Source organism: Penicillium cosmopolitanum (genome assembly GCF_028827165.1).
Source record: "Penicillium cosmopolitanum strain IBT 29677 chromosome Unknown utg000006l:49.0-5199605.0:1.0-5204138.0, whole genome shotgun sequence".
NCBI classification, from domain to species: Eukaryota; Fungi; Ascomycota; class Eurotiomycetes; order Eurotiales; family Aspergillaceae; genus Penicillium; species Penicillium cosmopolitanum.
In genome coordinates, this window is record NW_026622676.1 from 2,398,503 (window position 1) to 2,418,341 (window position 19,839).

Sequence of the window (19,839 nt, forward strand, 5' to 3'; positions counted from 1 at the left end):
TGATAGCAATAAATTCTTCCAGATATCGTCAATGCGTTTTTTAAATCATGCCGATCTAGCCTCCATGCAGAGTTGAAACGAATACAATGTTATCCCCTTGTTGAAGCTCATAGTTCTCCTCGCCCTCTAGCTCCCAGTCGGCATCGTTGATCAGGACGAGAATTCCTGGTCGCCTGTACAATTATTAGTCTCTGTGTTGTAATTTTAGGTCAAGTGTAGATCGCGCATACACATTGTCTTCCATAATAAAAAGTTCCTTCCTGTCGTCCTTCATGTGATTGTCCACTAGGTGTTGAAGCAGGTACGCAATTGTCGGCTGGCTTGCATCGTCTAAACGGGCCGGGAGTGTGATAGTGTGTTTGCGCTCATTGGAAAACAGAATTTCGAGTCCACCACTATTGGATTTGGTTAGAGGCTGCAAGTAATCTGGGGCATTGCGGGAACGGTACGTGAACTCGACGGTAATTGAGACGGTGGGGGCCGCGCCGTCGTGGGTAGAATTGGCCATATTTCTTCCAGGTCGAAATGAAACCAAGTAGCTCTGTTTATATCCGGTTCTGGCGTCTCGCTTTCGTCAAGATTCAAGGTGGGGGAAGATTAGAATAAGAAGAGTTGCGGCGAGGCGGAGGAACGGAGGAGGGGCATCGGAAATTCCCAGGGCGGAAGAACTTATCGATAAGCGCCAATTCCACCTTACAATTATCTTTTGCGACAGCTCTTTTCTCCGCCACTGCTAGAGTTAACGTCAACTGCACTGCCTACGCAGGGGTTCCGGGTCCTTACAAACCATGGCGTCTGTTGCAACAGACTATATCAGTGTCGGTGGAAATCGCCACTCCGGCGCTGCGGATTGGGACGTCCAGTCCGGAGTGCTTGCCTATGGAGCAGACAATAACGTCGCCTTGTGGGAACCTCTGGTAAGTTCTTCATTGTGAGCCCAAGGAATGTCTATTACATGAAATGTAGACCTAACATCTACTGTAGGAATCTTCCCAACGAGGTGTCTACGCTCTACTAGTTGGACACACCGACAAAGTCAGCGTCGTTAAATTTTACACATGCCCCTCCTCCGGAGCGAGATTGATCATTACCGGCTCCGTTGATCACACAATTCGACTATGGCGCCAAGATCCGACCAATTCGCGAAATTATACCCAGCTATCTACACTCGCAGGCCATACCAGTTCCGTGAACGCGATAGCCATAGCAGAAGGGAGTGATATCATTGCATCGGGTGCCGCAGATGGAACGGTTCGCACTTGGAGAATCAATGCGCAGGATGAATCCAAGTCGGAGCTCCTCGATACAATTACGATGACGCCTCGATTCTTCCCATTGACTCTGGCCCTGCGAACTCTCGAGAACGACGTCAAAGGTGGTCCGCTAGTATTAGCGGTTGCCGGTACCACGACCAAGGTGCAGATTTACGTCGCAGAAGCGTCCGTCGACAAGCCCATTTTCCAGCGTCGTGCTATTCTCTCTGGACACGAAGCTTGGGTCAGGTCTCTTTCTTTTACTCAGGACAAGCAGAACGACAACAACGACCTCCTACTAGCTTCCGCAAGTCAGGACAAATATATCCGTCTTTGGCGGTTGCGCCGGGGTGAAGCGGACGTCGCTGCGCCTATTGATGATGCTGACCCGCTACTGGGTGGAATGGAGCCTACGCTCTCCAACAAGGCGCATGAATTTGAAGCGAATGGATCGAAATATACGGTTACCTTTGAAGCTCTTCTGTTCGGAAATGAAGACTGGATTTACACTACAGCGTGGAACCCAGACCCAACACGCTCGCAACTTCTTACAGCGTCTGCCGACAACACAGTTACAATCTGGGAGCAAGACACGGCATCAGGTGTGTGGATGTCGGTAGAGCGAATGGGTGAAATTAGCGTGCAAAAAGGCGCAACAACAGCAACTGGAAGTGCGGGTGGTTTTTGGATTGGACTCTGGTCTCCAGATGGCAAACAGGTTGTGAGTCTTGGCCGAACCGGCAGTTGGAGAGCCTGGCGACATGATGCCGAAGCAGATATTTGGGTGCAACACTTTGGCATTTCGGGACACGTGCGCTCGGTCAATGGTGTTAAGTGGGAACCCAGTGGTGGCTACTTGCTCTCCACTAGTGCAGATCAAACAACCCGTCTACATGCTCAATGGCTGCGTGATGAGAAACGATCGTGGCACGAGTTTGCCCGGCCCCAGATTCATGGATATGACCTGAACTGCGTCGATACATTGGGCCCATTGCAATTTGTGTCTGGGGCAGATGAAAAGTTATTGCGTGTTTTCAATGAGCCGAAACAAACTGCCGAGTTGCTGGAGCGACTGACCGGTTTCAAACAAACCTCTAAGGAGGAACTCCCTGACACTGCTGAAATTCCTGTGCTTGGTCTTTCGAACAAAGCTCAGGGAGACGAGGCTCCCGTTGAAGAAGACGAGGAAGAAGGAGGTGGAGGCTCCGCCGCCGCCGCCGCCGCAGCGGCAGCATCTTTGGTCACAGACACCCCACCTCTAGAAGACCACCTCTCCCGACATACGTTGTGGCCAGAACACGAAAAGCTCTACGGTCACGGTTATGAAATTTCAGCCGTTGCAGTTAGTCACGACCGAAAGGTCATTGCGACTGCCTGCAAGGCTACCTCTCTTGATCACGCTGTCATTCGACTGTATGATACATCGGACTGGCATGAGATTAAACCCTCTCTGACAGCCCACTCCCTAACAATTTACGACCTATCCTTCTCCGACGACGACAAGTATCTTCTCAGCGTGGGCCGAGACCGCCAATGGGCTGTCTTTGAACGTAGTGAGCACGACGCAACTTTGTTCACGAATCTGGCTTCCAACCCCAAGGGCCACTCTCGAATGATTCTGGGAGCAGCATGGGCTCCCAAAACCTCAACCTCGGATTATATCTTTGCCACGGCTGGACGTGACAAATCGGTTAAAATCTGGCAAAAGTCGGAAGACGGAACTTTCATCTGCAAAACGACAATTGCTTTGACATCACCTGTCTCGGCTATTGAGTTCCTGCCTGCGGTTTATCAGGACTCGTTCATTCTTGCTGCTGGAGAGGATACTGGGGCGGTTTCTATCCACCGAATTGCTGTTGATAGCCTGGAAGCACAACTTGTGGTGAATATCGATAGCACCATTGCGCCTTCAAGGGCGATCACACAACTAGCTTGGCGACCGGTGACAACGGAGGAAGCCAATAGCAAGACGCAGTTTGAACTTGCTGTCGCTAGTGAAGACACTTCGGCACGCATATACACCATTTCGAACATACTCTCATGATCCATACTTAGCTCAATATCAAATACAGTAGATAAATCATCTTCTGTGGCTCTTTACAATGAAAAGTTAGAAAGTGAAAAGTGAAAAGTGAAAATTTAAAAGTAAAAAGTAGCAGAGATCCTCAAAAATTGAGTAGATATTGCAATTAGAATATTTGTCACATGCATAAGTGGATTTCACTATCGGTTGAAAGATAATTTCCCACTTCTCGGCCATCCATGCTGCCGAGTTCTTTTCGTATATTCATGAACATAACCCTTCTATGGAGTCCTGGTTGAAAAACTCCTAATGTTGAATAAATCTATCCTGTAGATTTCAGATACCCGCAAAACCCCACCCATGCCAGGTTGTTGAACCCGATGATTGTTGAACGGCATAATGTTAAAAGACACCCATAAATCGGTGCCGGAAGAGTGAACAAAGCACAAGAAACAAAACAAAAACAAAAACAAACGTAAAAGTCGAACCAGAGCAGCAGTCAAGTCATACCATCTTTAACTGCGCTTCTCAAGTCCATAACCTCCCAGCCCCTCAAGAGACTGATAAGTTTTCCCCTCCGCTGGTCGACCCTTCCGCGGACCCCTCGCATCAAGATCCTCCTTCAACCACTTAAGTACCAACTCACCAAGCCGACTATTCTCAGAAGTCCACTGCGGAATTTCCTGATAAAACTGCTCAACAGGTCCCCAAGCTTTAACCTTACCCAAATGCATATGCGCCAAATGAGTCGGCCACTGCGCCAAATTGTCCAGAATATGCGTAGCATAAACGATAGTACAAGCGCGCGTCTCGGTCTCACGCTTCAAGAAAGCAAGGAAATTGCTTCGAGACAACAGATCCAAATCGACAGTGATCTCATCAAGGAGAAGGACCTGCCAGGGTCGAAGAAGACCCATAGCTAGCTGGACACGACGGCGCTCACCGTCCGAAACAGCGTGCATGCGCCAGCTCAGATCGATGTCGAGGATATCGACTAGTTCGTCACGACGTTCTGTGTAGACGTCGCCGCCTACGGAGGATAGTAGGGTTGGTACATCGATGTCTGTGCGGACGATGCTGTTCAGTACCCATTCTACGCCGAGGTAGGTGACTCCTTCCAGGCCTTCTTTGAAAGGGTCTTTGCCTCCGACGGAAATTGTGTCGTTGGGTGCTAGGCGTTTTCCTGAGACTAGACGGAGTAGGGTGGTTTTACCGGCTCCGTTGGCTGGAAATTATGTATTAGATACTAGTACTATATAATTGTGACTCGGAAGCTTTGGAAAAATCACTTACCGCCGATTAGCAGCGTTCGGCTACCTGGTGGAAGACTCAATTGCACATCTTCGAGCCCCGCAGATCCATCTTGGAATTTATAAGAGAGGTTCTGCACCTCGATGGATGGGGCTTGGGCAGTGGATGACGGCGCCATGTCGGACAAAACTAGGGCAGCTTCAAGTTTGAAGGAGTATGATCAGAAGAGAAGAAAAAGGAGAACCCCAAACTAGGCAGTAATATTGAGTCACACGGGGGGTAAAGAAACTAAACTGGGGGTGGTAGCTAGTGTGGGCACGCGGGAGTGGCCCCGGATGAGGTAAGGTGCCATTGACACTGCGATTGCGATAACACGACGGGGACGGGGCCGGGGCTTTTTTTCTGCCGTCTCCAACTTCTCCAACTTTTTCAGAATCTCACGATCTTGGACGATGAGATGAGCGCGGGATGTTCCCGTTCCTCCGATCATTCTGGCCCCGTCATAAAGCAACAGCAAAAGCAGTCATGGATCCCCTCATAGCAGTCGTTGGTGCAACGGGCACTGGCAAGTCCAAGGTAAATACCCCTCCATTCAATCCTACCTCTTGTCGCACGCGAGCATGCGAACCCACGCTAACAGCTACAGCTAGCTCGCGGTAGATCTAGCCTGTCGATTTAACGGCGAAATTATCAATGGCGACGCGATGCAAATGTACCGCGGCCTGCCGATCATTACGAACCAGATCCCCGTCGAGGAGCGAAACGGCATTCCCCACCACCTGCTGAGTTGTATAAATTTGGAAGAGGAAGCATGGCGCATCAGTCAATTCAAAACCGAAGCTCTCCGGCTTATTGACGAAATTCGAGCACGTGGGAAAACGCCAGTTTTGGTTGGAGGTACACATTATTATACCCAGGCTGTATTGTTCAAGGATCAGTTGGTCGGCGAGGGGTCGGAGGATGAAGATGGACCGGAGCCTTCATCTTCAGAGATAACCTCGACCTCTGCATCAACGTCAACATCAACATCGGCAAAATGGCCTATTCTGGATTCGTCACCTGAGGTTCTCATGGAAAAGCTAAGAGAAGTGGATCCCGTGATGGCTCAGCGATGGCACCCGAAGGATGTTCGGAAGATTCGACGGTCGTTGGAGATATACTTCCAAACTGGACGGCGAGCTTCGGATATCTACGCCGAGCAGCAACTCTTGAAAAACGAGGCTGTTAGTAATGACGAAGGACTGCTGCGGTTTGACAACACCATGATCTTTTGGGTACATGCCGAAAAGGAGATTCTCAATACACGGCTGAACGGTCGAGTCGATGATATGCTGAAGATGGGCCTAATGTCAGAGGCAAAGACTATGTTTGATTATATACAACAGAAACAATCCGAAGGCATTGAGGTGGACATGACCCGCGGCGTCTGGGTATCAATTGGGTTCAAAGAGCTTGCGCCTTATTTCTCAGCCCTCCAAGAACCCGAAACCGACTTGAAGAGCGGAGAAGAACTCGAAACTCTCAAAACAAATTGTATCGAATCGATCAGAACTGCTACCCGCCAATATGGTCGGTCCCAGATCAAATGGATCAGAAATAAGCTATGGAAAGCCATGTCTGATGCAGGAATGACACATCGCCTGTACCTTCTTGATAGCAGCAACGTCGCCGACTGGAAATCCTGCATTACAGAGCCATCTGAGAATCTCGTCCAGTCAATGCTGGACGGCAAGAGCACGCCCGATCCCAAGTCTCTCTCGGAGCTTGCGAATACAGTTCTCGGCGCCAAAGAAGACCAAGCGGTTCAAAAGCCAAATTCGACGACGCAATGTTTTACCTGTGATATATGCCGTAAAACCATGGCCGGCGAAGAACAGTGGAAAATCCATTTGGCTAGCTCTCCGCACAAGAAGGGCCTCAAGTCGGCGGCAAGGAAAGCAGAACGGGATGAATATTTCCGAAAACGAGAACTAGAGGAGAAAGCCAAGAAGGCCCCCGCGACTGAAGCCAGCGCCGAAGATCAAGGGCAAACATAAAAATGATAAAGATAAAAGATACCACCCACAATAAGTACAAAATTGGGCCTTTAAAGAGGCCCACCTAGAATTATGAAGACACGAATTAAACCTGAGCTTGTGACCGCCAGTCTCTGAATGTAGAGGAGAGAATATCGCCATGACCTGACTCTTCAACCTTGAACACCTCGATGACCGATGATTTCTCTTGCTTCCGTATTCTCCAAGTCCCATCCTGCTGAATAGTGTGTTTCAACCCTGCAGAGGTGAAGTGTTAGTATGTTTCTAAAGAATAAGAAGGAGGGTTTCCATACATTCAAGAAATTGTGCAGCAAAATTGATACAGATATTACCATCCCAAGAGCCTCGTCCAAGCTTCTTGACTTTACCAGGGATACTGGCCGTATCAAGTTCTTCCAGACGACGAACAATACCATCCTGATCGCGAAAACCAACAATAATCGTCGGCACCCCGAGTAAGAAAGACTGTGCCCAGAACTTGAGTAACTTTCGCTCATACTTTAGCATGTCGCGCTCATTGCGGATTTCCGCCGACGTCTTTAGCTCAACCCAGTGGATTGGGTCTTCTTTTCTTTCTGGTTTGCAGTCCCATACTATGGTGATGGAAGTGAGTAAATCAAACCAAACCAAATCAAATATAATGAAACGGTAGACAGAAAGCAAAAACATACCAGCATCAACTTCACCCCCAAGGATCATGCGTACATTCCCCATACCCGTCTTAACCACCGAGCAATACTGCGCACTATTATTCACAACTTCATCCTGGCGACCTTCGATCTCGGCGCGCGTCGTAGGATCCCAAGGCTTGTGTAAAACAGAAAGAACTTCGAACTTGTAACCTGAAACGAAATCGGGGTCAGCAACTTGCAAAGGAATGGCCTGCGGAGTGTGGCAAGGCAAGAATTCCAGATTCTGCATTTCTTCATACCCCAGTACATCATGCGCTCCTGAGATGCCATTCCCGGGGGCATCCTTTGAGCTTTCTGTTTCTCTTTTTGCTCGTTTTTGTATGAATTATTTTCTTCGATGAATCTTCTTTCATTAGTAGAGTAACTTTGAGCTTCGAAAAGGGAAAGAAATATCGTACATTGTACCCTATGGCCAAGTTAGACGGTTATCCAAATAAAATAAGTTTTGCAAGGGAGTTGGTTGGTCTTACCTGGAAACATGTCGCGTTCATCTCGAAACTAGATATGAAATGGACTATGTGAGTAAAGAACACTTCCCGTAAACTGCTGCATAACATACCCATCTGACATATTGAAAGGAGCAGCCATGATCTATATAGTACATATACAATTAGGATGAAGTTCACGTAGTATGGCCACTGCATCGCATCGCATCGCATCGCATCGCATCGCATCGCATCGCATCGCATCTTACCTTCGTCATCATCCCTCGCCAGGTAATAATATCAGTTTCGCATTTCTTCTCCGTATCCCTCTCAAGAGCAACGATAGTATCGAGTAAAGCATCCAAATGCTCATCCGCAGCATCGTTGAGCTTTTGAAAGGTCTCAAAGCCGATGTTCAGATCTGCTGGAAGACTTGGCGGGTAATAGTAGGCCAGTGAACTTTCTCCCAACATGAATTGGCGATCACGGTCGTATGAGAAACATGTTACTTCCTGATAGTTTCAGGGATTGTTAACATATTGACATAATCAATAAAAAGGGCACCACCTACCCTGGGCCGCCGAATTGTAGTACCCTGCCCGCCGAAGCGGTTCACGGGTTGAATGTTGAATGTAGCCTGGCTCATGGCTGGAATTGGTCCTAAGAGCTAGCGAGACTCTGGATATGGATTGTGGCCAGGCTGAGGTGCAAAGCAGCGCTGCTCCCAGCGCTTGATTCGAGAGAATGGTTCACTAGTCGGCGCGCATAGGAGACTGAGCTGGGCCGGAGTTCGTCGCAAGGGGCGCGCTTCAGAGATGTTCCTGCGATAGTTTCAATTCTGCGTAGATAAGGTGAGTACGAATAACCCCGAGAGATTGAAGAGATATATGAATTAAGAAGATCGCAGTCGGTTCTGGCGTGCGGAAGGAAATGTGTAATGTCAATGGTTGTACCTAACTTTTGTGCAGAGCTACCGCGTTCCCCACCAACTTTCGACTTGCTGCAACTGCAGCACTTCCAACTCCCCGCGAACGTCCCGCTTCATCTCGCTTTGCGAACTTGGAGCCTCAACTGAGCTTGATTTCTTTACTTTCTAACATCTCTACATCGACTGTCTAGGATTTCATTCTCTTCATAATCCCACGATGACCTCCCGCATTGAAAAGGTCATCGCCCGCCAGCGAGAGAAGTGAGACACCGCATTCTGCTCTTGTGGAACGGGACAACATTCAGTGACTAACGCCCACATTCTTTCCCAGGATCGCGGACGGAGCCTACTACGAAGCACACCAACAGCTGCGAACCATCGCAGTGCGTTATATCAAACAGTCCAACTACGATGCCGCCGCCGATCTTCTAGCTGGCGGTGCAACGGCTCTGCTAAGAGCCGGTGCCCAGCAGGGTGCCTCGGCCAGTGGTGGTGATCTGGCAATCATGTTGGTGGTGGAGGTTTACAATAAGGCCGAGTGGGAAATTTCAGGAGAGGACAATGATACTGAGGGTCGGGCTAGAAAGAGTGAGTGTTATCGCAAGGCTTGCAGATCGTGATCATGATCTCGTCATGTTGGAGGTTTATGGAGGGGCTGGCGCCGCGACGCAAAATAGCTAACGCCCGTTTACAGAGCGCTTGATCGAACTTCTGCGCGAGTTCCCCTCGGACGAACCTACACGGAAGCGCTTTATTCAAGAGATTATGGGGTGGAGTAGCCGATTTGGACCGCTGGAGCGAGGTGATCCAGACCTGCACCATGCTGCAGGCTCGGTCTACGCGGAAGGTACGTCGTTTGGCTTTAGGTTATTTGTCCTGGATTTTCTAACTCGATTTTTCCACGCAGACAACGAGCCGTATGACGCCGAGAAGCATCTTATTCTAGGAACATCGGAATCGGCAGAGACACTGGCGAAGCTGGAATACGAGTGGTACACCCACGACGATCCACACACCGCAGCCATCTACGCATCACGCGCAGTCTTCCCATACCTCCTAACCGGCAACCTCCGCAGCGCCAACAAAGCCCTGCTACTCTTCACCACCCGACTCTCAACATCGAACCCCTCGCTCGCCGTGCAGGACGTCAGCAGCTCAAGCTCCGACGCCCGCGTGTACCCCGCACTACCCTTGCTCAACTTCATCAGCTTGTTGCTGCTGACCGTCCAGCGCGGAAGCGCAGATCTGTTCAAACAGCTGACTGCGCACTACGCGGCGCAGATCCGGGACGTTGGTATTTGGGATGAGTTCCTGGCCCAGATTGGCGAGCAGTATTTCGCTATCAAGATCCCTCGCCAGGGCAACCCTCTCATGGATATGATGAGCAATATGCTTTTTGGCGGTCAGGGTGGTCAGGATAATGCTGGTGGGAGACGGGCTCAAAGGCCCGCGAAGAAGGTCGAGGCTGCTCCTCCTTCCAGTATGGAGCTTGACTAGAGTGATGTGAAGTGATGTGACGTCTGGCGCGAATCGAGTGGCGGGCTTGCTGCTTGCTCTGCTCTGCCTATCCGCCTCGTTTGAGAGAAAGAATGTCCCATGGACATTGTTGAACATACCCAAATCCAAAGTGTAATGAACATGAAGAACACCTGTAGCGCATAATTGAAGATTTCTTTTCATTAGAATCCAATGTCCTTTTCCGGCTCGAACATCCAACTATCATCATCCAAGGACGCGGCCTTTTTGCGCAAACTTTGGTGGACAATATCCAAAATTTCTGAGTATGGTTTAGCAGCAGTTCGAAGAGGGGGAGAGAGCAGTCTTTGTTCAAAACTTGTAACCTACCATCAGGTTCACCACTAGACTGCCTATTCCGATGACGAATCATCATCTCAACGAGTGCGGCGTCAAATTCTAGATCAACATCATTAGTTCACGAATAATTTAATTCATTCCAAAAACTCCCCCCGTTCAATCCAAGAAACATACTTTCTTTATCACGTCCACCCATATCCGTCGCCTCAAGACCCATTTCACCCGACTCATCTGGATCAAGTTCACCCAGCTCCTCACCATTCTCACCAACCAATCCATTCGGCAAAGCGGGAACCTCAAGTTTATAACCGCCATTCTTGTCTCTGACCACAATATCCTTATTCTCTGATACCTTGATTCCGCGAGAAGAGGAAGAGTCCGAGGTCGTAGTCGGCTTGAGCCTATGCGAATGCGAAGGGCGAGTTGCGAGTGGATTATTCCCCGACGACATATTGCCATTGGGTGGTCCTGTTGAGGCCGGGCGACGGCTGAGGCCTTGTTGGAATATATTGGAACGAACGGTCGGTTGGCCCATCATGGATGCGAGTTTTGACAGAGATCGGTGGAAAGGGTTGACTGGCGTGGTGTTTTGCGGCGGAGTGTACGAGGAAACGCGGTTCTGGGTGTTGGTGGGGATGGATCACGTCGAGTGTTGAATGAACACGAGTTGAAGGAGTGAATGAATGAGAGATCTCACACTCTGTATTGATAAAGTATGTGTATCAGAGTGGACTGCTCTCTCGGACTGTTTGCTGGGGGTAAGAATAGCTGGTGGAGAGCTTAGGGAGGAAAGTTGATGGAGGAATGGAATGGGCCGCGAACGGCAGAAAGATGGGATATCAAGGCTGATCGGCCAGCAACAAGACTCTTTTAGCGAATGAGTGTGCAAAGATAAAAGGTTTAGTGATAGACCAGTTGACCAATTACCCACGGATGTTCAGCTATTGTCTGGTGTTCAATGGTTAACTTGGGAGGGTAGGAACAGACAATGGCACCCTACAGTACAGTACTAGTAAGAGTGGTTCCGCCTACTGATAAGCCGTTATCGCAACACGCGCGCGAGGGAACCCTCTCGCGTCTCTGCAATTAAACGTTACCGCTTCTCCCACCCCCCAAACCACCCAATATGACACAAGCCGAATCTTCCTCGAGTGCGCAAAATGGCGCCAAAGCTGTCACTGCAGGTGCTGCTGTGGACTACGAGCTTCCTTGGTAATCAATCACACCTCATGTGGCATGACACGGGGGGACGTACATTGGCTAACTTTTCATTTGCTTCTCCGCTGCAGGGTTGAGAAATACCGCCCCGTCTTTCTCGATGACATCGTCGGCAACACGGAGACAATTGAACGGTTAAAAATAATTGCCAAAGATGGAAATATGCCTCACGTTATTATCTCCGGCATGCCCGGTATTGGAAAGACGACCTCGGTCCTCTGTCTGGCCCGACAATTGTTGGGTGATTCGTATAAAGAGGCTGTTTTGGAGCTGAATGCTAGTGATGAAAGAGGTCAGATTGGACAATTCTTACACTATGGACAACTGGGAATATGCGTTTCTGATGCTCTAAATAGGTATCGATGTGGTTCGCAACCGTATCAAGGGCTTTGCTCAAAAGAAGGTCACCCTGCCGCATGGCCGTCACAAGCTTGTGATTCTTGATGAAGCTGATAGGTTAGTCACGATGACTTCTAGATACACCCTACCACACCCTACCCTTCCCAAGCTAACCATTTTAAAGCATGACACCCGGTGCCCAACAAGCTCTGCGCCGTACAATGGAAATTTACTCAACGACAACACGATTCGCCTTCGCCTGCAACCAATCGAACAAAATTATCGAGCCCCTCCAGTCCCGTTGCGCCATCCTCCGTTACGCTCGTCTAACAGACGCCCAAGTCGTGAAGCGACTGACACAAATCTGTGAAGCGGAGAAAGTCCAATCCTCAGATGACGGTCTAGCCGCACTCGTTTTCAGCGCCGAGGGCGACATGCGACAAGCAATCAACAATCTGCAAAGTACCTGGTCTGGATTTGGCTTCGTCAGTGGCGATAATGTGTTCCGTGTTGTGGATAGCCCTCATCCAGTCAAGGTTCAAGCTATGATCAAGGCTTGCTGGGAAGGTAAAGTAGACGCGGCTCTAGAGGGACTCAATGAGCTCTGGTAAGTTGTTTCTTTTTTTTGAAAACTCAACTAATCTGTCTTTTTTGATCTTTTTTTAACATTTGTTGATAGGAATCTCGGATACTCCCTCCCACGATATTATCAGCACCATGTTCCGAGTCACAAAGTCTATTCCCACTCTCTCGGAGCACTCCAAGCTGGAATTTGTTCGCGAGATTGGTTTCACTCACATGCGTATCCTCGATGGTGTGCAGTCGCTACTTCAATTGAGCGGGTGTATCTCGAAGCTATGCAAAATCAACATGAAGCCCGAGCTTTTCGTGCCTCCCAAGGCATAAAAATACGATATCTAACAGCATTTTCTAGTGGCGTTGGCGGTTTCTGATTAGTGAATTGAATAAATTGGAGGTAGACCCTAGGTCTCGCCTCTTCCTATCATGAATTATGTTGCGGATTTGAAGCTCGTGCCTGAGTAGATAAGTAGGGTGGTAGATATGGTTCTAGTTCAAGTTTCAAAATTGCCTCTTATATCTAATCCATGCTAAAAAATATTAATATCTAGATACGGCTCTTCCATATCTTCTCAATAACAGTCGCCGCCCCAAGCACCTTCTCTTCTTCCAACTTCCTCCCAATAATCTGCAAATTCACAGGATACCCATCCACCTGCTCCGCATCATAAAGATTCCAATTCCACTCATCAACCGAATTTCTCGGCTTATACGGCTCCTCAGGTAGCTGATCCCTATCCGCCTTTACCTGATCAACAGGGAACGTCAAAGCCGGATAATCGAGAAAATTCCAAATCTTCGTATAACCCACCCAACGAAACTTTCGATGCGGAACACTCGTATGCGGCAAAGTCGGACTCAAAAGTATATCCACAGGCTTTCCCGAATCCGATCGTGCACCATTCCATTTATCAAGATATTTCTTATGCGCAGCAGCCTTACGCTTATTCAACTGCCAATACTCGTATACGGAAATTGGTTTGCCACGATTAACCAAAGCCTCGACGTGGGGAATATAAGGTTCGCCCGCGACTGCGATATCGCGTCGAATATCCTCGCCCCCATCGACTGTGTAGTATTGATCCATTATTTCGATCGCGGTCGCGTGGTCGGATGTATCCCATATCACAATCTCATGACCGGCGGCTTTCAATGCTGCGGATAGTTCGCGTAATGCCCGGGCGATGGGTGGGTGAACTTTCACGACGCCGTCGTCGAGAATTAGTCCGATGACTAGTGGGCGTTGTTGAATTTCTCGGAATGATAGTTCGTTCCAGGGGAGTGGTGCGCAGCGTGGGTTCTAGATTCCAGGGTCTGGCGTTTGTCACGAGTTGTGTGATGTAGCAGATCGATGCGAGGTCCCGGGTCATTGGACCTACTGACGATGGAACGTGTTCCTGGCCTTCGGTGGATACGGGAAGGCCGTGGTATGGGAATCGGCTGCTCTGTTGGGAATTGTGAGTGAACTATATGCGGGAAGAACTGAGCATATGATGAAAGAAGAGCATACGCTGGGTTTTAAGCCATAGAGGCCTGCGACACTCTGTGGGATGCGAACACTGCCTCCAATATCGGTTCCAAAGCCTAGAATAGAGCCGTGTAAAGCGAGTAGTGGTCCTTCGCCTCCGGTAGAGCCTCCTGGTGTGAAAGAAGGGTTTCGGGCGTTTGTTGTCAGTCCCCAGAGTGGATTCTCGGTTTCAGCCCACTAGATGACAGAGTTAGTTTAAGTTGTTGTCATTAGTTGTGTGGTAGAGCTGACTGACCATGATGCTTTGACAAAGGTTCGTTTTCGCAATGACGATGGCGCCCATGTTCTTTAACATCTGTACTAAGACTGCATCTTCGTTTGCAGGAGAGAATGACCTGCCGACATATCCGATTGTTGTATCGAGACCCTTGACGTTAAATTGGTCTTTCAGGGTAATTGGTATACCATGTAAAGGTCCCTTGGGCTGACGAGTTATCTCAAATTCGGCATCGAGTGCCTTCGCATGCTCCAACGCTTCTGTGAAGCAGACTTCCGTGAGGCAATTGGTCTTGTTTTACAAATAGATTAGTTATATTAAGCGGGAGGCAAAAGGATAATCTTAAGGGTCAGTTAATTTACCAGTTGATGTGCCACCACAGCTCTTTTGATATACGCCTTGATCACCGATTCCGCCGTCAACTCCCCCTTTTGAAGAAGCTGTAACAGAACAACGATGTTATCGATATCAGTGATTTCCTGAACTTGAGGATCTTTCTCCAGGCGGCTGCGCTGATCAACATTCAAGGCCCGGGGGCCTCGATGCTCGATATCATCGATCAAATATGGCGCGAGTAGTTGATCTCTTGCGGTACGCTTTTGGGAGACGATCTGCTCCCACGATTGGTGTGTGGACCCCATTATGTTTTATGCGTTAGTCTAGTCTCGATTTTCAAAGGAAACCCAAGCATTTAAATAGCTAGTAGCGGACACAGGACTCCGCTTCAACGGCTCGGCAAGGCGACCGGCTATTTAAGAATGGAGTCATTGGCAAAGGTGGGGGGATTGCAGAGTAAAGTAAGGGTACACTATTTACTGTATGTAGTACTAGTAGTTGGAGAAGTCTCGTGGCCCTGTTGGAGTCACCCCCGATTTTGATTTTGCTTTTGCTTTTACTTTATTTTAATTATTTTAGTTTTTCTTTTACTTTAGTTCTAGTTGATTCCTTAGAAACATGGCTAACACCAGGTAAAACCTAAGCTCCTCCGTTCGCGGCGTATTTTCCAGGCGGGGAATTCCCAACCGTCGAGGCGGAAGTGGGTCGGGAGATCTTCAACCTCGACACACCCCGTCTCGCCTTTTATCTCGATGCTTCATGGAGCCACGGAGGCTTCCTGATGGCTTCTACAACAGGATCGCCGTCCCGGGGTGCCCCCGGTGCCATTCGCACCCGCAATAAGAATGCCGCCAGCATCGCAAAACGGGCCTGCGACCAATGCAAGTTCCGTAAGATCAAGGTATTTCGGGCCCCTCAGTAACCCCTAACCCTGGCTCTCGCCGGCCGACCGCCAACACGGGCGCTAATCCTTCCGACAGTGTAGCTTATCGCAACCCTGCAAGGCCTGTCAGGCGATGGGCTTTGATTGTACATTCCTCCAACCGCAGAAGAAGCGCGGTCCAACGGGCCAGTAAGTCAAAGTCATGACATGATCGCGCCGACGCGCCGGAAGGCACTGCTCTGACCATGTTTGTAGTCGCGTGTCGCAAATCCGAAACCAGCAAACTCATATCATCTCTCGAGATCCCTCGGAGACTCCGATCTCCAAACAAGAATCTTTCCAGTATCATGTCCCGACCTCGTCGGTGGAACCCGGCCGGCCCGTGTCCATCCCGGGGACATCCTGGGCAGGCCCCCATGGCGACGTCACGATGCCAATGGATGGGGCAGCTGTACTAGCACCAACCGGTCAACCATCAGCCGTGGTAGACGCCTGGGCTGCCGATGCCGCGTCTATGGACTCACATGCCAACAGTGCCGCTGTGGGTTGGAACGACCGGCAAGACGTTGAATACTGGCTTCCGGACCACCTAGGCACCCAAGTACCAGTGTTCGAATTCCCCGGAAGTAACATATACCTCAAACCATCTCTCCCCTCCATCATCCAACCAGTCCCCGACGCCTCGGCCATGAATATGTCCCCGCAGGATCATCAAAGGATGGCATTCTCCCCAGCGGTGGGATCATCGATCCAATCTGATAGCCAAGACGCAGACGAATTCTGGCCTGCGGCTATCAATGAATCGAACATGATACCTTGGATCGATGTATACTTCGACCGATTACACCCCACCCTTCCGGTTCTCAGTCGCTCTTCCCTCTTCACCCGCATGATGTCTCAGGAGCATCGCAAAAATCCCCAGTTCGGAGCAATGTTGCTTTCGCTGTGTGCGTTTTCTTTGACGCAACCAATCGAGATCAACGAACGTGCAACGACTTCGTCACGTGCCACACAGGCACGTTCCATGATGCACGAGGCCACCAAAATGCGGAGTTGTTCCGACTTTGGCGAAAATCCTACCATTGAGGCAGTTCTGACGAGTTTCTTTCTTTTCGGTTGTCTTTTTGGTAGCAATCAGCACAATGCTGCTTGGCTTCGGTTGCGAGAGGCGTTAGATCTCGCCTCCACACTCGGACTCAATGACCCTGAATCATATCGTGACTTAACTGGGGATGAAAAGGGCCAACGATTGCGGACATATCTTGTTTTATCAATTACAGAAAGGTATGCTCTCCCAATGTCTGATTTCGAAAACCCCAAAGATGCTGACAATACTACCATAGAGCATATGCTCTTCAGCGGCTTCATCCGGTAACATTTTCCGGGAAACCGGGATTCAGCATGCGCTCTGTGCACGATTTTCTTCACAATGCAACTCACAGTCTAGTCTCGGGTATTATTGTTCACAACGAGAAAGATGCCGAAGGAATGATGGGCCTAGCTCGACTGATGGAGTTATTCGATGTCATCGACGAAGACATCATACACTGCTGGAATCAACGATGCGACATCAGCAAGGGATTTTGCACAAGATTCACCGAGGCCAAAGCACTGTCGATGTATGACAGCCTAGAAAAAATCAGCCAAGCCGAGCGATTCAAAGGATACGACTGGTTCGAGAAAGCAAGAGGGGATCGAAATGACAACAATGCTCTTCTGGCCATGGGATTGCGTGAAACGCAGGCCGCAGATGTATTCATCACTCAGAGATGGATTCAGAACCGTGTTTGGCTCTTGTGTCTGAATCATGGCTTTTTACGGTCCCATTCTGAGCGACCTGATCTAACATTTGGTTATGCCGTCTCTGTCGCCGAATCAACATTACAACTCTGCCGATCATTGAAACTTAGCTCGATGGAAGCCCACGGGATTGGATTTGTATGTTCCACTACCCCCTCTGACCATGGCCTTGGATTCGGGAAAAATGCTAACCAACCTCTTTTTTCTTATTAGACCGAGAAGTTATATGATATTGCAGTTAGCGCGACCGATATTCTCTGTAACATCAACCCACCCTATGGGACCGGAATGGCGCCATTGGGTAATTTCACCGACTCGATACCCACAACTTCGAACCCGCAGACCCTGGCTGAAGATTTCCTACTACTATTGCACAGTTTCCGAGGTGGAAATCACCCCTTCTTGGAAAAATATAAGGCCCACCTTCAGTCGCTACAGATTCCGAGCGGAAAGGTAGCTTGGGCTACGCAATGATAGCTGGGCTGCAATTTGTATATCGATTATATGTATGAATAGATGCAAATATCAACCTGTACACATATGCCCATCGCCTGAAAGACGTGATTGCTTTCGTCAACTTTATTGAGTCCTCTTGTCCTCATTACCAGTAGCACCTAGGAGTCAGTGGTACTATCAGACCTCCGAGCGCGAAAATGAAGACTATTCCTCAACTCAGGCACCATCCATTTCAAAGTATAATCCCCCTTAAGCGTTTCCACAAGACGAAACCCACATTTCCGCAAAACGTTACTCGAAGCAGAATTCTCCTCATCAACCCACGCCTCCAAATGCTCAAATTCAGGCCTTTCCTTCCAAAATAGTTCCAAAAATGCACTCAAGGCTTCCGTAGCAAATCCCAGTCCCCACGTCGATCGGTGAAAAATAAGTCCAACTTCCGGCTCTGGATCCGACTTCCATGTTCCAACCCATCCCAAAAAGCCGCCGGGTCGGAGGACTGCATCGCTATCGCCATCGCCATCGCCGTCGGTATTACCGCTCCCGTGCCGCGCTTGGATAAAGCTCGGGTCCAAATCCGCGCGCAGTAAGACTGCATAATTGACTCCCTTGGGATTAACATCGGGGAGTAGAGCTGACATCCACTCTCGACTATCCTCCAGTGTCGCGCAGTGGCCGTGAGCGCTCCATCGGGTTGTGAATGGGTCGGACCAGATGGCATGGTAGCCGGGGAGGTGGTCCTCGGTTAGTCGGACTAGTTTGAGTCGGGAGGTTTGCATTTGAGAAGTTCAGGTTCAAGTTGGTTATTGGATTTATTGGACCCCTCCCTTCCTTCATAACGCGGGGTGGTTTTTATAGTATAGGCAATTGATTTGTTTCTTCAGTAGGGGACCTAAAAGGGAATAGTAAGAAGTAGGAGTACGGAGTTAAGTTCCATATACTAAATGGTGAGAACTTAAAGACTCGGATGAGTCACACCAAAAACAGTTGTCTGATTACTTGGACTATTTAGAATGGCTCATTTATTTCTAGAAGTATTGCCTGTAAGCTGACTATTTAGGGCTCGTTCTCTCTCTGTTCTGGATGTTATTGGCTGTCTTACTATTTTTACATACTAGAGTTAAACCAGGGTAATATAACTATTGTGATAAGCTATTACCTCAATGCCCGGATTTTGACAGTCATGTCTTTTCAATGCTTGCTCTAATGCTTATTATTTTATCCCCTCCGTTTTGCTTCCTTCTTGTAGCCTTCACAATATTGCATGAGGTGACTAAACTAGTATTGGCAGTTTGGTATAACCTTAAAAAGTGTCGGCATAGCTCCAAAGTAGCGCTTTTGATTTCTGGAAGAGCTAAGACTTTAATCTACTACAAACGCATTAATTAAGGCTCCATTTGTTCTCATGAGTGCCCAGGTGAGAATGGCATTGATGAAGCAAAATTGCATCGGATGGCAGCGGAAGCCTCGACTAGAGGTTGTTTTCCGCCACCCTTATGACATCCCGCTAGCAGCAAGTCTACGCGACCATTACGCTCTCCAAATTTTGACAATCGGAGGCTTTATCCTACACGGCGAGAGTGGCAATTTTCATAGTTTGGTACTTTGGTATTTTGTTTCCTTCTCCGGCGATGCCTACTGAAGAATCTCTGTCTAGATCCTCTTAGAATTAATTGTTTAACCCGATGACCATGCTCAAGTAGGAAAACATATCATTCAAATGAGCAGTAGCCAATGGACTCTCAGCTCGAGATGTCAGACCGCCGTGATTGGAATAAACCACGATTCTCTAGCTAGAGCGTACCATTGATTTCATAGAGTGTCATAGATTCCAGGATATATTAGCCGAAGTGATCAAGCGGGAAATGTAGAAATACCTAGCTTGTCTTATTTTAACACATCCTTTTCAGTTATGAAGTAGAGCGAAATTTCAACGAAATAATATACACTGTCTCAAAATGAGTCTCCAAAGGATCCTATTTATCGGTGCCCTCTTCTTATACCCAAGCATAATTCAGAAGAGCGCCGGTCAATTCATCTGCACAAGTAATGACATATCT

At 48.8% G+C, this 19,839-nt stretch overlaps 11 protein-coding genes across 11 annotated transcripts; 5 read left to right on the forward strand and 6 right to left on the reverse strand.

Moving 5' to 3' along the window:
- Positions 1 to 55: 55 nt before the first annotated feature.
- On the reverse strand, positions 56 to 508 carry N7509_005404 (ubiquitin-related modifier 1; the record flags this gene model as incomplete). The annotated part of the gene is made up of 2 exons (XM_056630041.1): positions 56 to 173; positions 231 to 508. The coding sequence occupies 2 exons, from the start codon at positions 506 to 508 to the stop codon at positions 56 to 58; spliced, it is 396 nt and encodes a 131-aa protein (XP_056489343.1).
- Positions 509 to 788: 280 nt separating this feature from the next.
- N7509_005405 (Elongator subunit ELP2) lies at positions 789 to 3,297 on the forward strand (the record flags this gene model as incomplete). The annotated part of the gene is made up of 2 exons (XM_056630042.1): positions 789 to 917; positions 985 to 3,297. The coding sequence occupies 2 exons, from the start codon at positions 789 to 791 to the stop codon at positions 3,295 to 3,297; spliced, it is 2,442 nt and encodes an 813-aa protein (XP_056489344.1).
- Positions 3,298 to 3,791: 494 nt separating this feature from the next.
- Positions 3,792 to 4,705, reverse strand: N7509_005406 (putative ABC transporter; the record flags this gene model as incomplete). The annotated part of the gene is made up of 2 exons (XM_056630043.1): positions 3,792 to 4,501; positions 4,570 to 4,705. The coding sequence occupies 2 exons, from the start codon at positions 4,703 to 4,705 to the stop codon at positions 3,792 to 3,794; spliced, it is 846 nt and encodes a 281-aa protein (XP_056489345.1).
- A 347-nt stretch (positions 4,706 to 5,052) lies between these two features.
- Positions 5,053 to 6,563, forward strand: N7509_005407 (tRNA dimethylallyltransferase; the record flags this gene model as incomplete). Its single annotated transcript, XM_056630044.1, has 2 exons — positions 5,053 to 5,103; positions 5,178 to 6,563. 2 exons carry the CDS (start codon positions 5,053 to 5,055, stop codon positions 6,561 to 6,563), a joined length of 1,437 nt encoding a protein of 478 aa, XP_056489346.1.
- Positions 6,564 to 6,648: 85 nt separating this feature from the next.
- N7509_005408 (DXO/RAI1 family decapping nuclease) lies at positions 6,649 to 8,326 on the reverse strand (the record flags this gene model as incomplete). The annotated part of the gene is made up of 9 exons (XM_056630045.1): positions 6,649 to 6,800; positions 6,857 to 7,156; positions 7,235 to 7,405; positions 7,495 to 7,598; positions 7,654 to 7,661; positions 7,726 to 7,753; positions 7,815 to 7,846; positions 7,950 to 8,192; positions 8,252 to 8,326. The coding sequence occupies 9 exons, from the start codon at positions 8,324 to 8,326 to the stop codon at positions 6,649 to 6,651; spliced, it is 1,113 nt and encodes a 370-aa protein (XP_056489347.1).
- Positions 8,327 to 8,825: 499 nt separating this feature from the next.
- On the forward strand, positions 8,826 to 10,105 carry N7509_005409 (protein GET4; the record flags this gene model as incomplete). Its single annotated transcript, XM_056630046.1, has 4 exons — positions 8,826 to 8,869; positions 8,940 to 9,196; positions 9,303 to 9,455; positions 9,516 to 10,105. 4 exons carry the CDS (start codon positions 8,826 to 8,828, stop codon positions 10,103 to 10,105), a joined length of 1,044 nt encoding a protein of 347 aa, XP_056489348.1.
- Positions 10,106 to 10,287: 182 nt separating this feature from the next.
- On the reverse strand, positions 10,288 to 11,042 carry N7509_005410 (uncharacterized protein; the record flags this gene model as incomplete). Its single annotated transcript, XM_056630047.1, has 3 exons — positions 10,288 to 10,385; positions 10,454 to 10,522; positions 10,598 to 11,042. Coding segments are annotated over 3 exons (612 nt in total), but the record flags the coding sequence as incomplete, so codon positions are not given.
- Positions 11,043 to 11,549: 507 nt separating this feature from the next.
- Positions 11,550 to 12,886, forward strand: N7509_005411 (replication factor C subunit 4; the record flags this gene model as incomplete). Its single annotated transcript, XM_056630048.1, has 5 exons — positions 11,550 to 11,635; positions 11,713 to 11,933; positions 11,998 to 12,097; positions 12,165 to 12,587; positions 12,694 to 12,886. The coding sequence occupies 5 exons, from the start codon at positions 11,550 to 11,552 to the stop codon at positions 12,884 to 12,886; spliced, it is 1,023 nt and encodes a 340-aa protein (XP_056489350.1).
- A 220-nt stretch (positions 12,887 to 13,106) lies between these two features.
- Positions 13,107 to 14,945, reverse strand: N7509_005412 (uncharacterized protein; the record flags this gene model as incomplete). The annotated part of the gene is made up of 5 exons (XM_056630049.1): positions 13,107 to 13,859; positions 13,939 to 14,004; positions 14,070 to 14,264; positions 14,323 to 14,595; positions 14,667 to 14,945. The coding sequence occupies 5 exons, from the start codon at positions 14,943 to 14,945 to the stop codon at positions 13,107 to 13,109; spliced, it is 1,566 nt and encodes a 521-aa protein (XP_056489351.1).
- Positions 14,946 to 15,421: 476 nt separating this feature from the next.
- Positions 15,422 to 17,797, forward strand: N7509_005413 (CeGAL family transcription factor; the record flags this gene model as incomplete). Its single annotated transcript, XM_056630050.1, has 5 exons — positions 15,422 to 15,541; positions 15,621 to 15,712; positions 15,779 to 16,807; positions 16,867 to 17,461; positions 17,537 to 17,797. The coding sequence occupies 5 exons, from the start codon at positions 15,422 to 15,424 to the stop codon at positions 17,795 to 17,797; spliced, it is 2,097 nt and encodes a 698-aa protein (XP_056489352.1).
- Positions 17,798 to 17,937: 140 nt separating this feature from the next.
- N7509_005414 (GNAT family N-acetyltransferase) lies at positions 17,938 to 18,558 on the reverse strand (the record flags this gene model as incomplete). Its single annotated transcript, XM_056630051.1, has 1 exon — positions 17,938 to 18,558. One exon carries the CDS (start codon positions 18,556 to 18,558, stop codon positions 17,938 to 17,940), a length of 621 nt encoding a protein of 206 aa, XP_056489353.1.
- Positions 18,559 to 19,839: the final 1,281 nt, after the last annotated feature.